Source organism: Nematolebias whitei, chromosome 9 (assembly GCF_014905685.2).
Source record: "Nematolebias whitei isolate Nwh7 chromosome 9, NemWhi1, whole genome shotgun sequence".
NCBI lineage: Eukaryota > Metazoa > Chordata > Actinopteri > Cyprinodontiformes > Rivulidae > Nematolebias > Nematolebias whitei.
Window position 1 is genome coordinate 4814131 of NC_056506.1, and position 10137 is coordinate 4824267.

Genomic DNA, 10137 nt, shown 5'->3' on the forward strand with positions numbered 1-10137 from the left:
CACCAGTTTTGGCCTCACTGCACTGGTTACCGGTTCACTTTCGAATCCAGTTCAAAATACTCATGTATGTCTACAAATCACTGAACAGTGTCGAGTTACCTCTGTTTGTCAGACAGGACCCCTCCCTCTCCGTTTTCAAGTCCCGTTTAAAAACTCACTACTATTCAGTAGCTTTCAACACCAGAGGATCTGTGTTTTGATCCTTTATGCTCCACACTGGTTTGTCGTCATTATCTGCATCATTTTTATGTCTACATTCTGATTTACTTCATTTTGTATTTTGCTTTGTGTGTCACCTGTTGTTTTGTCTGTACAGCACTTTGGTTGGCTTTGTAGCTGTTTTAAGTGCTTTATAAATAAATATGGTATGGTAAAATGTGTTATCTTCATGGGAACCCATCCTGGGAGTAATACTCATTTTTTAAAATAAAATTAAAGTCTCAGCAGATGTTACACTTCGAGGTCAGTTGAAACAAAACTCGTTAAAACGATCTGTCCACTTCATGGGAAATGAGTTCATATTGAAAGTGAAGTTAGCACAGTAAAAGTTTTTTTTTTTTATTACACGTTCATTAGTGTCAACTAAGTTAGTGCTGAGTTGAACACCTGTAAAGCAAAGTCTGTTTGTTCTCAAGGGAATGGATGCATCTTATTTTAAACAGTTTAAACACAAAACATATGAATGATGTTTGTTTGAGATGAGGTGAACTCTTTTTTTGTTTAAGCTGAGATGAACTGTTTTCTGAGATGAGGTGTTCTTTTTCTGAGGTGGTGTTCCCCTACAACAATAATAGGTGGCTGCCTTTCTAGGCAGTCACCAATAAGCCACATTTAAAGTAAATAAGACCATTTTCATTTAAAATAGAGACCTTGTGCAGAAGCTGGACTAACACCAACAGCTGCTAATAGCTAACCCTTTGGCCATTTTCCCCTTGAGACAGAATAATGTGTGGACAACCTGTTATGGTGAGATATGTTCTTTAACAGAGCATGAATGTTTTTAGCCATCAGGTTTTTTGTTGCCATCATTCAGCAGGACAGAACTGGCTGCTTGGAAGAAGGTTTAGATGAAAAAGACAACACTCCTGTTGGATTTACACATCATGTTTATAATGGAGACCTTTTCTGACAGATATTAGTACCAGTGATGTAGTACAGGGTATACAGAAAATACCCACTTATTTTTCATTGAGCACAGAATGAACTCACTTCTAAATCCTCTATGTTTTCCATCACATCAGTTACAGAAAAGGAGCTGATTTAGCAGAAATGTGCCTCCAGCAACAAAGTGAAACAAACATTTTTTGTGTATTCCTTAGTCCATCCACCTGTTGAAAGCAGATGATTTGTTCATAGACCGCTAAAATAAAACTGACAATGTTCACATGTTGGGGACAATTTCAGGTAAACAATATGGCATTATTTCTGTATATAACTAACACGAGGAATTAGTTACATCTATCTTCTGCTACAAAGACCTTTATTTGTTCACCCACTTTCAACTGCTCATCTGAAATTGGATTGTAGAGGTAACAGGTCTAACAGGGAAACTCAGACATCCCACTCCTCCTAGGGAATTCCAAGGGGTTTCCACAGCAGATACATAATCTTTTCAGAAAGTTTGGGCTCTGCCAAGTGGTCTCTTTTAAGAAGAATACACATTAGAACCACCCAGAAAGTGTCAGTTAACTCGTTTCAATAAGGACCAGCGACTCTACTCTGACCCCCCCCACCCCCACCCCTCCATCTCTGAAACCAAGTTCATGCTGCCTTAGACAAATTCTCTTATGGTGGAAATAAATTTAGATGAAAAGCAGTAGTCATGACCTTGAATATGCACCCTGTTGTTGTTCCATGCACCAAGCTCGCCAACAGATGGTTCAGAATTCTCCTGACCAAAGATGACCTACAACAAATATCAAGCAATGTCAGAACGATTCTGGGAACAGTGTGCAGTTTTGACTTCTGTTGTAGCCCATGTCTTTTCAGCTCTTTTTCCTTACAGTTAAGACACTGGTTATGATTTTAGAATGTCAAGCTCAGTTTGGAATGTACCAGTTTGTTTAAAACGGCCAAAACTTGGTGTTTCAATCATCTTGTTGAGTTTGTCTAATCTATAGAGAAGCTCATTTCAGCTGCTTGGATCCAGAATCCCATTCCTTTTGTCATGATCCATAACCCCATGCCTATACTGTGGATGAGGGTTGGACTGAAGATGGACTAGTAAATCAAGAGCTTTGTCTTTCTGTGGCTTCAGATTTGAGTTGACACACATATCAGCTGGTTCCCATTCAACTATGAACAGCCTCAGTACTTGCTGAACGTTATAGTTTTAAGACGCCACATCATCTGCAAAAAAACAGGCAGATACCTTCCCCCTCCGTGGCTGAACCTTGAGCTCTTGTCTATGAGCATCACAAACATGATTGGACACCAGGAGCAGCTATGGTGGAGCTTGTCTTTGTGCCAAGGTGGAGCTCGTCTTTGTGCCAAGGATGTACACAGCTGTGGTTATACAGGGACAAGAAAGGCCAAAGAAGTGAGTCTGGCACTTTGTATGCCTTCAGCCACCCTCTCTGCATTAAGGGACATGGTTGTAAGCCTCATCTTACTCACATGTCCCCTTGAACAACGCTGCAAGAATAAGCATCATGCTCAGATCTTAATTATTGGACTAACCTTAAAACAATAAACTAGCAAAAATGAGTACACCTGCTTCTCTAAGCCCCACTACACAACTAGTTTACTTGGTAGATGATGACATCCTCTAACAAACTCACCCGTGTCTCACTGATTTATCACCCATTTGGGAAACGAATAGGAAAGAGAGGAAATGACCCTGTTAAACAGCTGAACAATTCAGAAATTTGTGTGATCATCAGAGGACTGACACCAGGTTGCACTTTATTCTGCAGTCACTCACTCATGTGTTTGTCAAGCCTAAATGAGTTGTATGAGAAAGACTTGTTTCACTTTAAGGATCCATGGACAACAGCAGTGCATTTTGCTCTTGTTCCTGTTGCTTAAGCAAACTAACAGGCTTGATCAGTTAACTGTCAAAAGAAGAAAAAAAATCTGCAGAACCTTTGTTGCCAGACTATTTATTTACACATGCCTACGCTGGATTGATTTCCATTTTGTTCACCTTGTTCTCAACCTTGAGAGTCCTTTTGTGGATCCTTACAAGTTTCATTTTGTGTGGGCTTTTTTGTAAGGCTTTCTTTTCCATCCTTTCATTCTTCAGTCTTCACATTTGAACAGATTTTTATTGGAACCTCAAGATCACAATCTTCAGCTTGTTCTCCATATTGAAAGACTGTCTGTAGTTCATAGTATTACCAGTGTCCAGCTGTGTTTGTCTTAAACATGTGAGACCTTTTGTGTCTCTCTTGCTTGTTTGATGCTATAAAGCCATTTGATGACCCTTGCGTTTCGCTCCACAGCAGAGATGCCGTAAGGCACACGCTCCCCAGCCTCCTCATCTTCCTCTTCTGCCTCATCCCCCTCTGATATTCCGTCATTAGTTGATCGCCGTGACTGATCACAATCAGAGGAGATCATAGAAGCTGATCGAAAGTTCAGACTGATGATGTCAGAGTTAGCCCGAGCAAAGGTCTCCGGACCAACCGCCTCCAGCTCTTCCGGGTCAAGGCCACAGTAATTAAAAAAGCGTTCCACATCAGCTCCAGCACGTGCATACCGGTCTGACAAATCTGACTTGGATCTATGTAGTGAGGAACGGCGAACCCCGGTGGAACTGTGGTCAAGCTCGAGATTTGAATCGGCAGAGGTGTTCGGAGGCTCCCCAAAATCACAAGGTAATGACTGGGGGGTGGCGTTGTCACTGGGCAAAGAAGACAAAACTGCACGAGGACGTGGCAGGGACAAGGACAGTGCAGGAGGAAGTGAGGCAGGGTTGGGTTTTGGAGGGAGAGGTGGAGCTGATGAGCTACTGGACCGAGCTGTACGGAGCGGTTTACCGTTGCACAGTCGTAGAAGGTCAGACGAGGAGTGGGAGGTGAGGAGAGGTGGTAGCGGGGAATGAGATCGATCAACGACATCTTTTTCACATCCTCCCTCAACCTGTACTCGTCTGCTAAGGTTGAGGTTTCCTCCCAGTTGTGGACTGCAGCGCCCACCGCTGTTTATTGAGAGGACTTTCAGGGAATGGGAGAAGGACCTTAGAGAGTGTGAGGTGCTGGGACTGGGAGCTGAGTCTGCCGGTTGCTCATTGAGTGTCATTGTAGATCGGTAGGTTAAAGGGATCCTAGAAACAGAAACAAATACAATTATATGATGTATAAATTTATACACATTAAAATTAATGCAACAGACCAAACATCTCAACAAATCTTTTACAAAATGAATGGTATTTGGTCCTTCAAATTATAAAATTTATAGTGTATATGGTTTGCTGCCTGTCGTACACCACTCTACATTTTTCTTTTGAAGTTGGAGCTGGTGTCACACTCGCACTGTCTTTGTGTTGCATTGCTTCTTCTGGTCTTGTCACAATATCAGTAGAGAGGCAAAGAAGGAAGGTGAGGAACTCTGTAGACCATAGGTCATTTATGAGCTTGTAAAGTGACATAAATAAGGACATTACTATGCAGGATTGAGAGGTATGGGAGTGGGGTGCTGTGAACTATCTTGCTAGGCTGCCTACTCTCAACAGTATGCACCATTTTGAGATGAAGGAACAAGACGGAAGTGGATATTTCCAGGGGATTTACTCAGGTTAGCAAACTTCGATCAAGAGTCACTGATGAGCTTGAAAAGTTGTTTAAGGACCCAGTTGTGACACAAACACTAAAGCTAAGTTTTAAAATAAGTGGTTCTCTGATGTCCCCCGTTGCTGAGTAATTTCAATAAAGAATCTTTGGAGTTTTCAAGATAAGTGTTTTCTTGACTGGAATTAAAGGGGTTGCAGCCAAAAACCTAAATGAAAGTCGACATTTCACATATTTTTTAAGTTATCGTCCACACATGCACGGATGGATGGATGGTAGGGTGCACAGATGGAGAGTATTTTCAATTCCTCCTCTTGGCTTCGTGACAAGAGAACAATAACTTTTTTTTACAGCTTTCACTCATGCTTTTAGGTCAGCTGGAGGTCTTTTACACAGCTGAGTGACAGAAACTCTGTTCACTGCTTTATTTAGGACCTTGTCAAATGTGTATAATCATTGAAATTCAGTTTTAGTTTACTTTTGTTTATTTTTTGTTTTGTTTTTGTGTACAAACCAGATTCCAAAAGAGTTGGGACACTAAACAAATTGTGAATAAAAACTGAATGCAATAATGTGGAGATGGCAAATGTCAATATTTTATTCATAATATAACATAGATGACAGATCAAAAGTTTAATCTGAGTAAATGTAACATTTTAAAGGAAAAATATGTTGATTCAAAATTTCACAGTGTCAACAAATCCCAAAAAAGTTGGGACAAGTAGCAATAACTGGCTGGAATAAGGAAATTGAGCATATAACGAACAGCTGGAAGATCAATTAACACTAATTAGGTCAATTGACAACATGATTGGGTATAAAAAGAGCTTCTCAGAGTGTCAGTGTCTCTCAGAAGCCAAGATGGTAAGAGGATCACCAATTCCACCATTGTTGCGCAGAAAGATAGTGCAACAATACCAGAATGGTGTTACCCAGCGTAAAATAGCAAAGACTTTTAAGTTATCATCATCAACCGTGCATAACATCAAAAGATTCAGAGAATCTGGAACAATCGCTGTGCGTAAGGGTCAAGGCTGTAAAACTCTACTGGATGCTCGTGATCTCCGGGCCCTTAAACGTCACTGCACCTCAAACAGGAATGCCACGGTCAAGGAAATAACATAATGGGCTCAGGAATACTTCCAGAAAGCATAGTCAGTGAACACAATCCACCATCCCATCCGCCCTTGCCAGCTGAAACTCTACAGTGCAAAGAGGAAGCCATTTCTTTTTTTTTTTTTTTAATTTTTATTTATCAGGAGAATATATAATTGACATTACATACATTATACAAAATTTACATGACTTCTCCAATTTTTTCTTTTTTTCCTTCCCCCTTTTCCCCCCTCCCTCCCCTCTTCCCCTCCCCCCCCTTCCCCCCTTAACCAAAAACAAGACAAAAAAGGAAAAAAAAAAAAAAAAAAAAAAAAAAGGAGAGAGAGGGGGAGGAGGAACGAACAGGAGGGACCCAACAAACCAAAAGGAAAACAGTATTTCAGTCTTTCATTTATCCTCTAAAAACAAGTCACATGGTAATGTGATGAGTCAATCATATCAGTCTATACGCTATGAAGGTAAAGATTTTACATATGACACAAAGGGTGTCCACTTGTGGGTAAATTTTTCTGAAGTACCTTTCACTGTTAGTAAAATTTTTTCCATCTTCAAGTATGATCTTACAGTATTAAGCCATTGTGATGTGGATGGTGGTGTGGGAGATTTCCAGGCGAGCAAAATACAACGTCTGGCAAGGAGAGAGCAAAAGGCCAAGACCTCCCCCTGCTGGCGGGATAGATTAAGTGTGGTCCCAGGAACTCCAAAAATAGCAATAAGTGGATCACTTTGAAACTGAATCTTAAAAACTCCTGAGAGTATGGAGAAAAAATATTTCCAAAACCCTTGCAGTTTTGGGCAGAAAAAGAACATATGACTTAAGTTGCAAGGTGAAGTCTGACATCTATCACACTGGTCTGGTATTGAGGGGAACATTTTAGATAAACGTGTTTTTGAGAAGTGTACTCTATTTATTACTTTAAATTGTATTAACTGTAGTCTGGCACATGGTGTACTCTGACGTATGCTGAGAATAACTTTATCCCACCATGAATCTGATAGTTTAACACCCAGTTCACGTTCCCATGCAGTTCTAGTTTTACCCGATGAGTCGGCCTCTATTGCCATAAGTTTTCCATAAATAATTGAAAGAGGAGATTTCAAATTGGGGCTCAAAACTAAGAGTTCAACCCATGGTGGGTCAGTAGGCAAAGTTAGAAAATTTTGAAACTGCGATGAAACGCAATGCCTAATTTGGAAGTAAAGAAACAAATGTGAAGTGGGTAGATTAAATTTAGAAGACAATTCTGAAAAACTAAGAAATAAACCATCTTCGTACAGGTCTCTCATTGTTCTAATACCTTTCTCATACCAAATTCTATAGGCAGCATTATTAAATGCTGGAGAAAAAATGTGATTCTTTAGTAACGGCATTTTATTAGAGGGTGATACAAATTTAAAGTGGGACCTAAATTGTGACCAGATCCTGAGTGTTGAGAGCACTATAGGATTTGTAGTAACTGAGGATAATTTAATTGGTAATGATGAATAAATAATTGAAGCGGGCGAAAAAGATGCAGAAATCGACTGAATTTCAAGTTTACACCAAATCAGATCAGGTGAATTTAACCAATAAGTCAGTTTATGGATATGTGAGGACCAGTAATACATTGTAAAATTAGGTAGAGAAAGACCCCCGTTTGTGGTGAACTGTTGTAATAAAGAAAGTCTCATTCTGGGGGCCTTTCCGTTCCATAAAAAAGATGAGACCATCTAATCCAGGGACCTGAAGAACTGTTTGGGCAAGAACAGAGGGATATTTTGATATAAAAACAAAAGTCTAGGTAGCACATTCATTTTGATAATATTAATCCTACCAATCAATGAAAGAGGGAGAGAGTTCCATCTCTGTAAATCTGATGCAATTTGGGAAACTAGTGAGGCATAATTCTGAGAAAACATTGAGGGCAAAGTACGTGTAATATTAATTCCTAAGTACCTAAATCCCGAGGGACTGAGCCTAAAAGGGATATCAGAAGGCTTAAGCTTTAAAGCTAATGAATTCACTGGATGGCATTCACTTTTAAGTGAGTTAATTTTATAGCCAGAATATGATCCAAATTTTTCTAGAATATTTAAAATTGGGGGAAGACTCCGTAAAGGGTCAGAGACATACAGGAGAAGGTCATCTGCATATAAGGACAATTTAAGCTCGACACCAGAGCGGACGATTCCATGAAAAGAAGAAAGGGATCTTAGAGCAACGGATAGGGGTTCAATGGCTAACGCAAACAAGAGGGGAGAAAGAGGGCAACCCTGTCTAGTACCACGTCCCACCGTAAAATAATCAGATTGGACGGAATTACTGAGAATACATGCTTGAGGGGATGTATAAAGTAGCTTGATCCAAGACACAAACCTCTCTCCAAAACCAAACCCATTAAGAACAGCAAAGAGATATTCCCATTCCACTCGATCAAAGGCTTTCTCGGCATCAAGAGAAATTATCACTTCAGGAGATTTAGAGGAATGAGTTGAAAAAATTGTATTCAACAGTGTACGAGTATTAAAAAACAACTGGCGACCTTTAATGAATCCATTCTGTTCTTGTGAAATAATCCGAGGGAGAACTGTCTCAAGCCGAGTCGCGAGTACTTTAGACAAAATCTTAAAATCCACATTCAAAAGTGAAAGAGGTCTATAGGACTCGCAGGCAGTAGGATCCTTATCCTTCTTTAACAGGAGAGAAATTGAGGCCTGAGTCAAGGTGGGAGGCAACAAGCCCTGCCCAAATGACTCATTATAAACCTCAAGAAGAAGAGGGGCTATTTTATCTTTAAATTTTTTGAAAAATTCGGCAGAGAAACCATCTGAGCCAGGTGTTTTACCACTTTGCATATCCTTAATTGACGCAAATATTTCTTCTAATTTAATGGGAGCTTCAAGTTGGTCAGAAAGCAATTTGTCTATCCTAGGTATGTCAATATCCTGAAGAAAGGCACATAGCTCATTTGAGTCTGCTTGTAGTTCAGACTTATACAAATTGCAGTAGAATTTTTTAAAAGTATCATTAATAGAGACAGGATCTGAAACAAGATTGCCCGACCGATCGTTGATTTGTGATATTATGTGAGAGCCGGCTTTTCGTTTCAATTGATGTGCCAGAAGTCTACTTGGTTTTTCCCCATGTTCATAATAAGTGGCTCGAGATCGTATCAAGAGTCGCTCCGCATCAGATGTAGTTAAAAGATCAAGTTCCATCTGAAGATCCTGTCGCTGTTTCAGCAAATCATGTGACGGATTAACGGCATTTTGCCTATCAATATTCTGAATTTTTGTTGATATTTCTGATATCTTAGTGCGTAGATTTTTATTAATATTAGCTGAAAAAGAAATAATCTGACCCCGAAGATAAGCTTTTAATGTTTCCCATAGTAGTGAGGGAGAAATTGTATCGCTCTTATTGAACCTTAGAAAATCATCAATTGATGATAAGATGAATTTATTAAATGGCTCATCTGATAACAGGAGAGTATTAAATCTCCAACGAGGACTAGAATTGGGTTTGTTTATAAAATTTATATCAATGCTTAGAGGAGAATGGTCTGAAATAACAATCGGATAGTATTCAGAAGACGTGACTCTGCATTAAAGAGCTATCAACAAAAAAATAATCTATACGGGAATAGGATTGGTGTATTTGAGAGTAAAAAGAATAGGTCCTTGTTAGTGGATTCCGTGTCCTCCATGGATCTACATATCCATTTTGGGACACAAAATCCAAAATAGATTTAGACATATTAGACTGTGTATAGGACCGAGATGAGGAGCGATCTAATGATGGATTCATTACACAATTCAGGTCTCCAGCTAGAATTAACAAATGAGTATCAAGATATGGAAGTGTGCTAACTAGATTGTTTATAAAATCTGGTTTATCAAAGTTTGGTGCATAAATGTTTACTAATAAAACAGGAGTGTGGAACAAGGAGCCTGCAATTATAAGAAATCTGCCATTTATATCCTTCATTATTCTTGATGCTGTAAAATGAATATTCTTATTAAATATTATGGCAACTCCTCTAGCTTTTGAGTTGAAGCTCGAATGATAAATCTCCCCAATCCATGGATATTTGAGCCTGACTTGATTTGAATTTTGCAAATGTGTTTCCTGTAGGAATATTATGTCTGGGTTCAGGCGTTTCATATGAGAAAATATTTTAGACCGTTTCACTGGATTGTTCAGACCTTTAACATTCCAACTTAGGAATCTAACAGCAGGTGTTGAGGAAACCTTTAAATCACCAGACATGTGACTTGACAGGGGTCAAAAATATTGCCATCCCCCCCAATC

At 39.4% G+C, this 10137-nt stretch overlaps 1 protein-coding gene across 1 annotated transcript in view; it reads right to left on the reverse strand.

Annotated features, from left to right (window-relative positions):
- Positions 1-3024: 3024 nt before the first annotated feature.
- fam110b (family with sequence similarity 110 member B) overlaps positions 3025-10137 on the reverse strand; it is an 88670-nt gene continuing 81557 nt past the window's right edge. Inside the window, exon 3 of the mRNA XM_037682059.1 lies at positions 3025-4267. Coding sequence (XP_037537987.1) covers positions 3361-4267 — 907 coding nt within the window. The 3' untranslated portion in view covers positions 3025-3360. The remainder of the gene's footprint in view (positions 4268-10137) is intronic.